Source organism: Salvelinus fontinalis, chromosome 15 (genome assembly GCF_029448725.1).
Source record: "Salvelinus fontinalis isolate EN_2023a chromosome 15, ASM2944872v1, whole genome shotgun sequence".
Classification (NCBI taxonomy): Eukaryota; Metazoa; Chordata; class Actinopteri; order Salmoniformes; family Salmonidae; genus Salvelinus; species Salvelinus fontinalis.
Window position 1 is genome coordinate 18,414,569 of NC_074679.1, and position 16,861 is coordinate 18,431,429.

Sequence of the window (16,861 nt, forward strand, 5' to 3'; positions counted from 1 at the left end):
GACATAAGGGCCAGTTTTACTACCATACTAACATGTAAAAGATCATTACACTGCCACTCGGCCTTTAGTCTGGACATAGAGGAGGAGAGGATGGGAAGGGAGAGGAGGCCTGTGATGGATACACAGAGAGGGTTACTGTGGCACGCTGACAGGAAATGAAAGGTCCTGAATATTAAGACATGCACATCTACCCAATCTTCTACATCACTAGGCGCACACACACACACACACGCACGCACACGCACACAGACCTCGACACGCAGATAAAGGCAGTGTGTATCAAAGGGGTAGACAAAGCAATATTCCATCTCTCTCTTTTCTCCCTGGCTCCCTCTCTCCACTCCTTCTAATCTGTGTGTTCCTGTGTGAAGGAGACATCAAAGCAGTGCTGTAACACACAGGTCTCTCTGCTCGCTGAGAGAGAGGTCACTCCCATCTCTACACACTGATTACTACCACAGACTATCTACTGTCCTCCTCTAGCTCTCTTTCGTGTGCCTTCTCCCCTCTCTGTCTCACTCTCCACTCTCCTCTCTGGCTCTATCCCCTAAAATGGTATACACTCCCCTCCGTATTTATTTGGACAGTGAAGGTACAACTTTTAATTTGGCTCTATACTCCAGCATTTTGGATTTGAGATCAAATGTTTCATATGAGGCGACAGCACAGAATGTCACCTTTTATTTGAGGGTGCTTTCATACATAGCTGTTTTACCATTTAGAAATGAAAGATCTTTATGGATTGAATTGAAATTTGTTGTCAACAATTGCACAAAATACTCTGTAATGTCAAAGTGTTAGAAAAAAGAAAACATTTTAAAGAAAAAAAAGTGTTAGAAAAAATCTCATAAGTTACATGAACTGTGTGAAATAATAGGGTTGACATGATTTTTGAATGACTAACCCTTCCTCTGTCCCCCATACATACAACAGCTGTACGGTCGGTCTGAGATGTAGGCAGCATAGCAGTTAGACTTTTGGGACAGACAAGTTGCTTGTTTGAATCCCAGAGCTGGCAAGGTGGAGAAATCTGCTGTTCTAACCTTGAGCAAGGCAGTTAACCCCCACAACAACTGCACCGTGGGCGCTGATAACCGTGGACGCCCCCCGCACCTCTCCTTCAGAGGGTTGCGTTAAGTGCGGAAGACACATTTTGGTTGAATGAATTCAGTTGTGCAACTGGCTACATATTCCCTTTCCCTCAGTCAAGTATTGCATTTCAAGCACAGATTCAAAGACCAGTGATTGGTAGATGGGTAACAATAAGAAATCAGACAGTGATTATCTCTTTAAGCATGGTCAAGTTAATGATGATGCTGTGGATGACGTATTAAACTACACATCAAAGATACAGTCGTCCTTCTGAACTGAGCTGCAGGACAGGAAGGAAACTGCTCAGGAGTGTTACCATGAGGCCAATGGTGACTTTAAAACAAGCTACTGAGTTCAATGGCTGTGATGGGAGAAAACTGAGGATCAACAACATTGTAGGGACTCCACAATAATGACAGTGAAAAGAAAAATACAAATATATTTGAAAACGTGCATGTTGTATGCAACAAGGCACTAAAGTGATACTGCAAAAAAAAACATAGCAAAGGAATACACTTTTTGAACTAAATGAAAATCCCTATGTTTGGGGCCAATCCAACACAGCACAACACTGAGTAACTGCCTTCTTATTTTCAAGCATGGTGGTGGCTGCATCATGTTATGGGACATTTTTCAGGTAAAAAGAAAACAGGATGGAGCTAAGCACAGGTAAAATCCTAGAGGAAAGCCTGGTTCAATCTGCTTTACACCAGACACTGGGAGACGAATTCACCTTTCAGCAGGTCAATAACCTACAACACAAGGCCGAATCTACACTGGAGTTGCTTACCATGGAGACAGTGAATGTTCCTGAGTGGCCAAGTTACAGTTTTGACTTAAATCTGCGGGAAAATCTATGGCAAGACATGAAACTGTCTAGCCATGATATCCTACGAATTTTGAAAAGAATATCGGGCAAATATTATACATTTCCAGGTGAGCAAAGCTCTTATAGACTAACCAAAGAAGACTCACAGCTGTAATCGATGTCAAAGGTTTCTCAAACACGTATTTTTGTAGATTGTTGACAAAAAAATGGCAATTAAATACATTTGTATCTGACTTTGTAACACATTAAAATGTGAAGAAATCCAAGGGGTCTGAATACTTTTGCAAGGCACTGTAAGTATTCGGACAAATTCACTTATAGTGTATTAAAGTAGTTAAAAGTTTAGTATTTGATCCCATATTTCTAGCATGCAATGACTAACATCAAGCTTGTGACTCTACAAACTTGGATGCATTAGAAATGATTGGTAAATATTGTATTGTGTCATTTCACTTTTATTGTAAAAAATAATAGAATATGTTTCAGACCACTTCTATATTCATGCGGATGCTACTATGATTACGGATATCATACATGAATCGTGAATGAGTGCGAAAGTTACAGAGAAACACTGATCATGTGTATAGAAATACCCTCAAATAAAAGGTGACATTCTGTGCTGTCATATGAAACATTTGATCTCAAATCTAAAATGCTGGAGTATAGAGATAAATTAAACGTTTTATCTTCACTGTCCAAATAAATACGTAGTGGAGTGTATATCAGCTTCATTGAGTGTGTGTGTGAGAGAGTGTGTGTGTGTGTGAGAGAGGGTGTGTGTGAGAGAGTGTGTGTGTGGGAGAGAGAGTGTGTGTGGGAGAGAGGGTGTGTGTGAGAGAGTGTGTGTGTGTGGGAGAGAGAGTGTGTGTGCGTGTGTGTGCTTGTGCGAGTGTGTGTCTATGATGATTACTCTGTGAGTCCGGGCCAGAAGCTGACCAAGTGAAGTGGCACTTAACCCCTGTCTAGAACTTTCATCAAATAAGCACATTTTACACCCCGAATACCGCTGACAATACACACCACGCAAATTACAAACAGGCCAAATAGCTCATTCTGTCTTAATTTCATTGTCGTTATTAAGTCGCTTTTTGAGATGCAATCTTTATTGCTGTCATGCTTAGTAGGCTGTTGTTGAGTGGGCATTATATCTTTATACCAATTCATTATAGAAATCACTTTAAAGCAAATATTTACTAAGTGTGCAAAGTGTGTGTGTTACCTAGTTTTGTGTAGAGTACTGTGTGTGAGTAACCTCTATCTGTGTACAGTACGTGTGTGTGTGTGTGTGTGTGTGTGTGTGTGTGTGTGTGTGTGTGTGTGTGTGTGTGTGTGTGTGTGTGTGTGTGTGTGTGTGTGTGTGTGTGTGTGTGTGTGTGCATGCTTGCTTGTGTGTGTACGTTCATGTGCGTGTGTTACCTGTGTGTGTGTACAGTAGTGTATAGGTGATGTTCCCACTAGGTTTGGCTGGCTGGCTCCACTTGGCCCTGAGGGAAGTAGGTCCTTCAATATCAACCTCCAGCCCCACAGGACCTACTGGGGCCATCTCCAACGTACGCCTCTCCACCTGGACAAACACACACACACACACACACACACACACACACACACACACACACACACACACACACACACACACACACACACACACACACACACACACACGCAAGGAGAGACACATTATTATCATCATCATCATCATCATCATCTTCAATCAATCAAACTAATTGTATGTGTGCTTTTAAAGACAGTTCAGAAATCCCAGACATCTCCCCGCATCCCTCCCTGTGTCACCCCTGTCCCTGTCCCTGCCCCTCTACCTCCCCTCCCCCTCTCTTGCAACTCTACCTCCCCCGCCCCTCTACCTCCCCTCCCCCTCTACCTCCCCCTCTACCTTCCCTGCCCCTCTACCTCCACTACCCCTGCTATCTTCCTTTCTCCTCTAGCCCCTTCCCGTCTGTCCCTCATCCTGCCCTCTCCTCTTCAGCCCGTGCAGTGCTGCGTTTAGCCATATTGGCCCAGCCCATCCCAGGCCCTGACTCCCTGAGTGGCATTTCTCCCAAATGTCATCGTCACCAGACGGCCATTTATTGAACCCTAGAATCAATCACCTTTATAATGCCTGCAAGCTGACACACACAAACACATTCACATGCACTCACACACACACTCAGGCAAACATAGCCGCACGCACACACACAGGTCAACAGCATTATCATAATGCAAATGTGCCGTACACAACTAAAGGCTTAGCGCTTAGACACCATGTGTAAGTGTGTGTGCGTGACACTGAATGTGTTCGTGTATATTCATGTGTGTGTGTGTGTGTGTGTGTGTGTGTGTGTGTGTGTGTGTGTGTGTGTGTGTGTGTGTGTGTGTGTGTGTGTGTATGTGTGTGTGTGTGTGTGAGAGAGAGTGTGTGTGTGTGTGTGTGTGTGTATGTGAGTGTGTGTATGTGACTCACCAGTGGTCCCAGGGCACAGCCCTGTGCGGTGCAGGCCTGTACTCTAAAGCTGTGTAGACTCCAGGGAGACAGGTGATCAACAGAGAACCATAGGGAGGTAGAGTTCTGGACCAGCACACCGTTCATCCACACTCCATAGCTGCTGATCACTCCTAGAGGAGAGGAACACACACAGGCAGACACACACACACACACAGGCAGACACACACACACACACACACACACACACACACACACACACACACACACACACACACACACACACACACACACACACACACACACACACACACACACACACACACACACACACAGTCAGTAAACCAATCACAAGGAATTATCCTAATGTTATTACAGCCACATAAGGAAACAGTATGTCTCTTTTTCCTCCATACAGGGCTCAACAGATCATGTTTGCGGTAAGAACCTATTCTGTTTTAATTATGCGTCTGCCCAGAGAAAACCATTTCACGTCTGTGTAAAGAAATTGACAGTAATACATCTCCAAACTTAAAATGTCCCATATTCAGCTGGAGTGCACCCAAAATGCCATCCTATTCCCTAATTAGTGCACTACTTTTGACCAGAGCCCCTTAGGGCTCCATAGGAGCCGTAGTGCACTAAATAGGGAATAGGGTGGCATTTGGGCTGCAGGGCTGTGAGTGTTGTAATAAGCCCAGGTTGATGTGAAGCCTAATACATAACAGGCTTATTCTCCTGCTTGTCTCCATGTTTCCCACACTTTAATCCCGTGGGATTAGCCAACAAATCCCCAGGAAAATTGTGAAAAACTCCTCCAGACTTCTAGTGGTGTGAAACCAAGCAAATCGTATGGACTCCATATTGACTCCACATTATGAGCAGCCAGACGAATAGTACAACGCATTCTTTGAGAAGCCTTTTGAAAGGGTTTTAAGTGCGAGATAATCGGGTAATTGTGTTGAAAGTTTTTTTTCATATTAAATGGCTGTCAGATTAGCAAGGCTGTCATTTATCACGTCTAATAGGCGTGGAGGGTTTACGGAGCCAAATGCTCACACACTATATTATACACACTATATTATATACACATTATACACACTATATTATACACACTATATTATACACACATTATACACACTATATTATACACACTATATTATATACACATTATACACACTATATTATATATACTATATTGTTATACACACTATACACAATATATTATACACATTATACACACTATATTATACACACTATATTATACACACTATAATATACACACTATATTATACACACTATATTATATATACTATATTGTACACACTATATTATACACACTATATTATATACACATTATACACACTATATTATACACACTATATTATACACTATATTATACACATTATATACACATTATACACACTATAATATGCACACTATATTATACACACTATAATATACACACTATATTATACACACTATATTATACACACTATATTATACAAACTATATTATACACACTATATTATACACACTATAATATACACACTATAATATACACATTATACACACTATATTATACACACTATAATATACACACTATATTATACACACTATAATATACACACTATATTATACAAACTATATTATACACTATATTATACACACTATAATATACACATTATACACACTATAATATACACATTATACACACTATATTATACACACTATAATATGCACACTATATTATACACACTATAGTATAGACACTATGATATATGCATTATAATATACACACTATATTATACACACTATCCATTATACACATATTTCACACATCACACACACTATAGTATACACACAATATTATACACACTATAGTATACACACTATATTATACACACTATGCATTATACACACATCTTACACATCACACACACTATAATATACACACTATAATATACACACTATATTATACACACTATGCATTATACACACTATATTATACACACTATATTATACACACATCTTACACATGACACACACACTTTACACATCGTATACACTATAAACACACTGAACATGTGAAACTGTGTATTCTAAAGGCTTTTATTGAGATGATAAAACTGTGAGGTTTTACTGAGCATTAAAGACATGCTCTGGAACTTTGGCTACTACTAAGTATTTTTTAAACCTCCCACTTTGGTCTGGATGTGTCAATGTGTAGTTCATACATGCATAATCTATGGGCAGAATTACAGTCTTAACTTAATTAGCCACAACATCCCTAGTTTGAAAGAGACTGTTCACTGGAAGCTGTGCAGCCGCATTTTCCCCCACGTGGGCCAGCCCCCTAGCAATTCGAGTTACAGCCAATGAGCTTCAGCCCCTTGCCAGTTGAGTGACAGAGAGAGAGACCAATGACGTGTTGCACATACAGTATCTGCACATATGTGACGTAGTAAGTGAGCGCTACTTTCAGAAACGCTAGCTAAAAGGTATACAAAATATCCAGAGAATCTGTTAAAGGGAAATGAAAATGGTAAAGAGGAAGTCTTCAGTAATTCTGAATCTACAACTGAATTTGGCTTTTTATGAATGGGAAGCAGGGTTGGAATCAAATCAGAATTTAATAGAGAATGCCTCATAAATTCCAATTCAATTCTTGAATTTGAATTAAAGTACTTAACCCTTCACACTCGTACCAGTATAGGGGTTGATTTGGGCACTGACAAATGGCTAAATTGGAACGTAGTGGCTGTACAGTAACATGCTATACATGACATCAGGGCTCTGGCTCTGCGCTTCACAATTCCCACAAGTGTAAAGGGTTAATAAACAGGATACAGAAATGCAATTTGAATTTGAATGAAAGAAAATATAATTGAATTCAGTGAAATTCAATTAAATTCAAATGCCTTTTCTGTTCTATATTAGGTGTGGTCTATACAAATATACATCTAAATGAAACACCAAACATGTCGTTATATACATAAGTATAAAAGATTGTTGAAACATTAGATTTTCATGACAAACTCTTAAAATGAATGATCAAGGAAAACAAAACCTGTATTCAAATATTCTAAGTTATATTTCATTAATCACTTACATTTTGTTCAATATGTGGAAAATACTACATTTCCCAGAATGCACCAGTTCCATAATTTGAAAATCAACACCCAATGGCTACTCTGTCACAAAAAAGAGCTGTGATCTGAATAATGTTACTTACCACCCGTCAAATTCACTAAGGGGGCTTTGGATGCAAGGACTGTTGGTGCAAAATAGCTCTGTCATTAGCTTAGTTGCGTCTTCAGCATCAAGTTGAGTTTTAGCTAACGTTTCAGTAAACAAGTCTAAGGCCAGGCTAGGCTAATGCTAAGTGACAGAGCAATTGTCCAATAAGTTTTAAATGGGTTGTTTACATTTGTATTATTTGGAAACATTGAAATAAAACCCCATTTTTTTTTGGGGGGGGGGGGGGGGTTATAATGGGATAATCAGTAGGTCTACGGTCAAGAGGCATATACAGTATAAGTGATGTCATAGGGTTTACATTGTATCCAAAAAGTAGAAGTCCGCAAAATCTTTGTACCAATCACGGATTGTGGCATTAGAATACAAAACACAATATATAAGGAAGGGTCTAATATAACTGCATTTTTTGTCGAGAAAATATAATGGTCTATTCTAAGCACTAAGGTTAAAAGAGTATATAAACATTATTTCCAGAGAAAAGTGATATATTCTTGGTATCTGGAAGTGTAACTGTCAGATTCAATGAAACACTCATGTTCTATTTTCAACTCATGAGTTGAATGGGAGTCAATTCAACCATTCTGAATGAGCTCAACTCTGATGGGAACGTTACAAAAAGTAGTGTGATCTTTGATAAAAATGTATTTATTTGGCAGACAAATAGAATTAAAGTGTTTGAATAAAACAAGGTATACATTTGTTTGTATACATCAGCATTTTCAGCACGAAAGTGAACATACTTATTTTGGAAATATCTTTTTGCTGTTAAAGTAAGAGTATTGATTACCGTACAATTTTGTCAAGAATAAATTAAGAGCGAGTTTCATTTTAAGCTGTGTATTTTCTCCTAAGAGCATGTACCAAGCCATAACGTGACTGCACATAGTTTATGATCTTTCTATTGTTATCAAGAAATACAGACATCGTTGTGGACACGTGTTGCTAAGGATGGCATTCCTCCTACCAACAACTACATTTCCTATCTAACTCAGAGCAAGTTTACGTGTGATGTTTTGTTTAAGACTTCCTGTCCTCTTTGTTGTAACACTTCACCATTCATTGTTCTGATAAGAGTGTCTACTAGATAACTGATCGTCAGCGTTTGTACCTGAGCTATGTTACACCTGTTATAATACATCACATCTAAAAAAGGTGAACTTTACGAAAAACAAATAATGTCTGATTGTGTACGTGCTTTTTATGTATGTGTGTACGTGCTTTATATTTGAGTGTGTGAATGAGGTAGGCAGCCCTCTCCTATGTGTTCCCAGCCTGCAGTTCACATCTTCAGTCAAAAGAGAGCACTTGCCATCCACTTAAAGAAGCAGCAAGCTCTTACCAACTCTCTCTCTCTCTCTCTCTCTTTCTCTATCTATCACTCTCTCTCCCCCCTCTCTCTCTCTCTATTGCTCTCTCTCTATATATCTCTCCCTCCCTCTATCACTCTTCCACCTCTCTCTCTTTCTCCCTCTCTCTCCCCCCTCTCTCTCTCTTTGTCCCTCACTCTGTCTCTCTCCCTTTCTCTCTCTCTCTCCCTCCATATTCACAATACTTTTACAATCACTTATCTAAAAGTGTCTGTGACGTGTGCAGCATTCCAGAACAGATGTTGAGTGCTATGACTAGCCTCCCTCAATTTTGGTAAACATCTCCCATTTTCGCACTGTCAAAATGTCCCTGTCAGTGTGTCGAGCTGGAGTACGTACAAACACAAAGCGTGTGTACCTCAGTATGTCATCCCTGTTCAACTTCCCCTCCACCTATGATCCTTTAATTGACCAACTAGTTTGGGTACAAGATTGTGCTTTGGCTTGAATGCCAAGCGTCACGTCTGGAGGAAACCTGGCACCATCCCTACGGTGAAGCATGGTGGTGGCAGCATCGTGCTGTGGGGATGTTTCTCAGTGGCAGGGACTGGAAGACTAGTCAGGATCGAGGGAAAGATGAACGGAGCAAAGTACAGAGAGACCCTTGATGAAAACCTGCTCCAGAGCGCGACTTCAGACTGGGGCGAAGGTTCACCTTCCAACAGGACAACGACCCTAAGCATACAGCCCAGACAACACAGGAGTGGCTTTAGGACAAGTCTCTGAATGTCCTTGAGTGGCCTCACTGCCAAAAGTGCTTCAACAAAGTACTGAGTAAAGGGTCTGAATACTTATGTAAATGTGATATTTCAGTTTTTTTTAAGTTTTTTTTATAAATTAGCAAACATTCATAAAAACCTGTTTTTGCTTTGTCATTATGGGGTATTGTGTTCTTTTTTTAAATTGTATTTTAAATACATTTTAGAATAAGGTTGTAAAACCTAACAAAATGTGGAAAACGTCAAGGGGTCTGAAAACTTTCCGAAGGCACTATATATCTAGTACATCTAATATGAATTTATACAGCCAATTGTAAATAATGAAGAATTTTTCCTCTGTCACGCTAACCAATTATCAATTGTTCCTCATTCCCACCTCACCCCCCTCTCCCCCCTTTGACCTCATCATAACCCTTCTCCACCGCTTTACCGTTGGGTGTGTCTGGGGGTGTCCAGGTAATGTTGAGGGCATGGGGGGAGAGAGGAGTGACGTAGGGGGCAGGGATGTTTTCAGGGGTGCTCTCCTCTGTGTGAGCCTCGCTAGGGGGGCTGAAGGAACAGCCTCCCCCCGTACACGCCTAAACACATGGGAAACACACACACATGTATAAACATGCATACACACAGGAAACAAGGTTTACAAGATAAAGGTGAGTGTTTCGTCTGGACACAAAAAGTTATGTAATAACATTAATGCATTTAATAATGAGATATTAAATGTAACACATGACACAGTATAATTGAATCCTCATATATAACTGAGAGTGTACGTGTGTGTACTCACAGTGACAGTGAAGCTGTAGGTGGTGCCTGGTGTCAGGTTACGGAGGGTGTGGTCTTCAAACAGTTCCGAGCTGTTATACACACACACTGGCTCCTCCCCTTCTACTGACAGGTACACGCTGTAGAACTCTAACACACCATTCACCTGCTCAGGACGAGACCATCTGGAGAGAGAGAGGGAGAGGAAGTTTCATTAACGCTCGGGGATTGGAAATGATAGGTTATTTGGAGGTTTTTGAATAACTTCCTTAAAACTTTCACTGAATGTTTCAAGACTTTTAATAACACTACTAGGTTATTTTTGGTAAACTTTTTTTTACTCCAAGCACAGATAGGACACGTGGAAATTATTTTCCTTAGGCATTAAATCATGAAAACACATTTCTTTTTTTGTGACACAGCATCATTGAGATTCAAACCTATAACGTTCTGTTTTCTATCCATGGAATGAATTCACTGCGCCACCAGGATGGATCTAGCATGCTATGTTATTTAGGCATACACAGCTGTTCATTTTAGTCTATTCAAACAGAGCACATTTAAATTAAACAGGCCCTCATTAAGATCAGGTGTGGCCGATTAGTGGGTGCGGCCAACACACCTGAACACACTTAACAAGATAGAGGGTTTTGTTGATGCTGAGAACATAATGTATATATATATATATATGTTCTTAAATTACATTCTTAGAACATTCTCTGAATGTTAATAAAGTTTTCTTGTGTTTTTTTATGGAAAGTTTTCTTCACGTTCTGAGAACGGAATGCATGTTTTTAAATAACATTCTTGGTACTCTTGGTTTTTCATGGAAAGTTTCCTAACACTCTCAGAACAATTTGAGAACATGACTTAAATAGAATACAACCATGAATAAACCTGTAGGAAACGTTATACTGAAGTACTGAAATTCCCACAGAAGAAAGTTATTACTATACATTTGCTGAGAATGTACCATTCCCGGAAAGTTGTATGCAAAATAACCATAGGACAACCAGAACGTTATGTGCTAGCTGCTCAAAAAAATAAAGGGAACACTAAAATAACACATCCTAGATCTGAATGAATGAAATATTCTAATTAAATACTTTTTTCTTTACATAGTTGAATGGGCTGACAACAAAATCACACAAAAAAGATCAATGGAAATCAAATTTATCAACCCATGGAGGTCTGGATTTGGAGTCACACTCAAAATTAAAGTGGAAAACCACACTACAGGCTGATCCAACTTTGATGTAATGTCCTTAAAACAAGTCAAAATGAGGCTCAGTAGTGTGTGTGGCCTCCACGTGCCTGTATGACCTCCCTACAACGCCTGGGCATGCTCCTGATGAGGTGGCGGATGGTCTCCTGAGGGATCTCCTCCCAGACCTGGACTAAAGCATCCGCCAACTCCTGGACAGTCTGTGGTGCAACGTGGCGTTGGTGGATGGAGCGAGACATGATGTCCCTGATGTGCTCAATTGGATTCAGGTCTGGGGAACGGGCGGGCCAGTCCATAGCATCAATGCCTTCCTCTTGCAGGAACTGCTGACACACTCCAGCAAAATGAGGTCAAGAATTGTCTTGCATTAGGAGGAACCCAGGGCCAACCGCACCAGCATATGGTCTCACAAGGGGTCTGAGGATCTCATCTCGGTACCTAATGGCAGTCAGGCTACCTTTGGCGAGCACATGGAGGGCTGTGCGGCCCCCAAAGAAATGCCACCCCACACCATGACTGACCCACCGCCAAATCGGTCATGCTGGAGGATGTTGCAGGCAGCAGAACGTTTTCCACGGCGTCTCCAGACTCTGTCACGTGCTCAGTGTGAACCTGCTTTCATCTGTGAAGAGCACGGGGCGCCAGTGGCGAATTTGCCAATCTTGGTGTTCTCTGGCAAATGCCAAACGTCCTGCACGGTGTTGGGCTGTAAGCACAACCCCCACCTGTGGACGTCGGGCCCTCATACCACCCTCATGGAGTCTGTTTCTGACCGTTTGAGCAGACACATGCACATTTGTGGCCTGCTGGATGTCATTTTGCAGGGCTCTGGCAGTGCTCCACCTGCTCCTCCTTGCACAAAGGCGGAGGTAGCGGTCCTGCTGCTGGGTTGTTGCCCTCCTACGGCCTCCTCCACGTCTCCTGATGTACTGGCCTGTCTCCTGGTAGCGCCTCCATGCTCTGGACACTACGCTGACAGACACAGCAAACCTTCTTGCCACAGCTCGCATTGATGTGCCATCCTGGATGAGCTGCACTACCTGAGCCCCTTGTGTGGGTTGTAGACTCCGTTTCATGCTACCACTAGAGTGAAAGCACCGCCAGCATTCAAAAGTGACCAAAACATCAGCCAGGAAGCATAGGAACTGAGAAGTGGTCTGTGGTCACCACCTGCAGAACCACTCCTTTATTGGGGGTGTCTTGCTAATTGCCTATAATTTCCATCTTTTGTCTATTCCATTTGCACAACAGCATGTGAAAGTTATTGTCAATCAGTGTTGCTTCCTAAGTGGACAGTTGGATTTCACAGAAGTGTGATTGACTTGGAGTTACATTGTGTTGTTTAAGTGTTCCCTTTATTTTTTTGAGCAGTGTAGAACAGAGGACACCTCTATCTGAGGAGGGATCAAGGAGAAAGAGAGACAGAGAGACTTGACTTGTGATGCTCTTTATTGAGACATCTTATTTTTTAAATGTAACTAGGCAAGTCAGTTAAGAACAAACTCTCAGTTACTGGCCCAACACTCTAACCACTACGCTACCTGCTACCCCGACTGACTTAAAACCACAACAAAACCCCAGTGAAACCTCACCCCATAAAAAACTGCACCAACTCAACACCAAAGCACCATACACAATACACGTACCAAACCGGACACATATATTTTTCTATGTTATTAATTATTTATTATTCATTTCCCAAACATTACTGGCATTTCTGTGTTCTTGTTTTAATTGGCCCACACCCCCATTGAAGGCCACTCCGTTAGGAGCACTTACAATTCTAATTGGCCTAAGACCCAATAGGCACCACTCCTTAGGACCACACATTTTCTAATTGGCCAAGGGCTCAGGAGAGACCCCGCCCCCTAGGACCACCTTCAATGTGAGCCATTTTGAGAAGTGATGAATGTATCCAGTGGTTGGTATGACTGATGAGTGTGTTACTGTACAATTAGTCTGACTAACCAATCTATCACATTACTCAGCTCATGTATACTGTGTCGATAGTGGCAGTAATTCACTCTATCATTGTAGGTAGTGAAACCAGAGAGGAGTTTTTAAACAATAATTAGATTTATTTAAAAATAATGCTGTTTAGAAACAACTCAGGAGGAAATCCAGAGTAAACACACCATACAGGCTAATATAAATGCATACAGGCTAATATAAATGTGACATTGACACCTATTAAAAGCTACAGTATATTAATTTCAAAGGGTATCAAAGTGAGATTTTGCCATAGGAAAAACTATATCTGAGGTGTGTAGTGTGTACTGTAAGCGTACGTTGGACAGAAAAGTGTGCGTGCTCGCCTGTGTAGGTACGCGTGTGCTGGCCAAGCGAGGGCAGGGGGGGAGAGAATGTGTTTCTGCTGATATTGTTTTGTGCATATCCAGCAGGCAGGCCTCTCAACCTTTCTCACAGGCAGATTGCAACACAACAAAAGAATATTGAACACGTATGATCCCTCCACCTTGCCTATTAGGATTCTGCTAACAAGGCAGTAATTCTCAGCTCACAGGCCACAGCTACAGCATCAAAGGAGAGAAACAGAGAGAGAGAGATATAGAATCTTTAATGTCAAATTACAGCAAAACGACTTTTTTCTCTCTCTCTAATCTCTAATCCCTCTCAATTTCTTTCTCTCACCACTTCTTTCTCTCACCAGTCTCCCTTGAAAAAAAATCTCTCTAGCTTTGTGTGTGTATGCATGGGTGTGTACTCCTATGTCCTCTATGTATTCTCCTTGTCCTTTTACTAGGGATGTGACAAATACAAAAAATGTCTTAATGTTAAAACAGCAATTGCACACAGATTGAGTCCATGCTGCTTATTATGTGACTTGTTAAGCACATTTTTACTCCTCAACTTATTGAATCTTCTCATAACAAAGAGGTTGAATACTGATTGACTCAAGACATTTCAGCTTTTCATTTTTAATTAATTTGTACAACTTTTGAAAAACATTATTCCACTTTGACATTATGGGTATTGTGTGTAGGCCAGTGACACAACATCTCAATTGTTATTTTAAATTCAGGCTGTAACAACAGAAGTCAAGAGGTGTGAATACTTTCTGAAGGCAATGTATATCTTGGTAACTGTGTATCTTGTTTGCCTCTTGCCTCTTCCTCTCAGAAAATTATGTTTTGTGATAACTGCACTTTGATATTAATGTTGTTTTTTGGTTATTCATTTTTCTTAATGTTAAGGATCCCAATTTCGTGTAACGGTTTTAATGTTCACACCCATACCTTTTACCTTGTGTGGTCATCAGTAAAGTGCTGACATTTCCCTGAGAGGGAGATCAGTGTTTCTCACCCTAACCTGCCGGCCTCACTCTCCCTCTGACACACTGTCTGCATACACTTTTCTGTATTCTGATTTATTCATTCACCCTCTGCTGTTCTCTTCTCCACCCTCTCTCCGGTGTGTGGCGCGCTGCTCTCCTGCTGTGGGTCTTAAGTGATGGTGGTCAAGGGCTCTAATGGCACACACACTCTATAATATAGAGACTCATACAGTCTCTCTCTCTCTCTCTCTCTCTCTCTCTCTCTCTCTCTCTCTCTCTCTCTCTCTCTCTCTCTCTCTCTCTCTCTCTCTCGTTGGAGGACAGTCAATGCCATGTAGTCTGAAGCCATCTATCTACCTATAAGCCCACAGTCTTTCTAAAGGTGTCATATTCAATGACATGGAGAGTTGTTTATGGCTATAATACCCTGCTCAGAGATACACACACACACACACACACATCCCTATGCTGTACCTCAGTGGTGTGTATGGAGCAGTTACAATCCTATTCCTATACAGAATCTATAAACAACATCTCCACTTTGAGGATCATAGACATTCAAGATACTTCCTGAACAGGTTTAAAAACATGTTTTTTTAAATGTTTGCTAATTTATATAAAATAAAATGGAGATATCACATTTACATAAGTATTCCGACTCTTTACATAGTACTTTGTTGAAGCACCTTTGGCACCAATTACAGCCTCGAGTCTTGTTGGGTATGACGCTACAAGCTTGGCTCACCTGTATTTGGGGAGTTTCTCCCATTCTTCTCTGCAGATCCTCTCAAGCTCTGTCAGGTTGGATGGGGAGTGTTGCTGCACAGCTATTTTCAGGTCTCTCCAGAGACGTTCAATCGGGTTCAAGTCCAGGCTCTGGCTGGGCCACTCAAGGACATTCAGAGACTTGTCCTGAAGCCACTCCTACGTTTTCTTGGCTGTGTGCTTAGAGTTGTTGTCCTGTTGGAAGGTGAACCTTCGCCCCAGTCTGAGGTCCTGAGCGCTCCGGAGCAGGTTTTCATCAAGGATCTCTCTGTACTTTGCTCCATTCACCTTTGCCTTGATCCTGACTAGACTCCCAATCCCTGCCGCTGAAAAACATCCCCACAGCATGATGCTGCCACCACCATGCTTCACCGTAGGGATGGTGCCAGAGTTCCTCCAGACGTGACGCTTGGCATTCAGGCCAAAGAGTTCAATCTTGCTTTCATCAGACCAGAGAATCTTGTTTCTCATGGTCTGAGAGTCTTTAGGTGCCTTTGGCAATCTCCAAGCCGTCATGTTCCTTTTACTAAGGAGTGGCTTCTGTCTGGTCACTCTACCATAAATGCCTGATTGGTGGAGTGCTGATGGTTAGCCTTCTGGAAGGTTCTTTAGAGCTCTGTCAGAGTGACCATCGGGTTCTTGGTCACCTCTCTGACTAAGGCCCTTATCCCCCGATTGCTCAGTTTGGTCAGCTCTAGGAAGAGTCTTCGTGGTTCCAAACGTCTTCCATTTAGGAATGATGGAGGCCACTGTGTTCTTGGGGACCTTCAATCCTGCATAATACTGTCTCGAAGCTCTACGGACAATTCCTTCAATCTCATGGCTTGGTTTTTGCTCTGACATGCAATGTCAACTGTGGAACCTTATATAGACAGGTGTGTACCTTTCCAAATCATGTCAAATCAATTGAATTTACCACAGGTGGACTCCAATCAAGTTATAGAAACATCTCAAGGATGATCAATGGAAACACAATGCACCTGAGCTCAATTCTGTCTCATAGCAAATGGTCTGAATAATTATGTAAATAAGGTATTTCTTATTTTTAATTTTTTATACATTTGCAAACATTTCTAAAAACCTGTTTTCACTTTGTCATTATGGGG

At 41.2% G+C, this 16,861-nt stretch overlaps 1 protein-coding gene across 1 annotated transcript in view; it reads right to left on the reverse strand.

Annotated features, from left to right (window-relative positions):
- Positions 1 to 16,861, reverse strand: part of ush2a (Usher syndrome 2A (autosomal recessive, mild)) — a 504,211-nt gene that overhangs the window by 273,748 nt on the left and 213,602 nt on the right. The window contains exons 38-41 of the mRNA XM_055862864.1: positions 10,493 to 10,655; positions 10,139 to 10,286; positions 4,383 to 4,534; positions 3,338 to 3,485 (exon numbers count right to left, since the gene is read on the reverse strand). Of these exons, the coding sequence (XP_055718839.1) occupies positions 3,338 to 3,485; positions 4,383 to 4,534; positions 10,139 to 10,286; positions 10,493 to 10,655 (611 nt within the window). The remainder of the gene's footprint in view (positions 1 to 3,337; positions 3,486 to 4,382; positions 4,535 to 10,138; positions 10,287 to 10,492; positions 10,656 to 16,861) is intronic.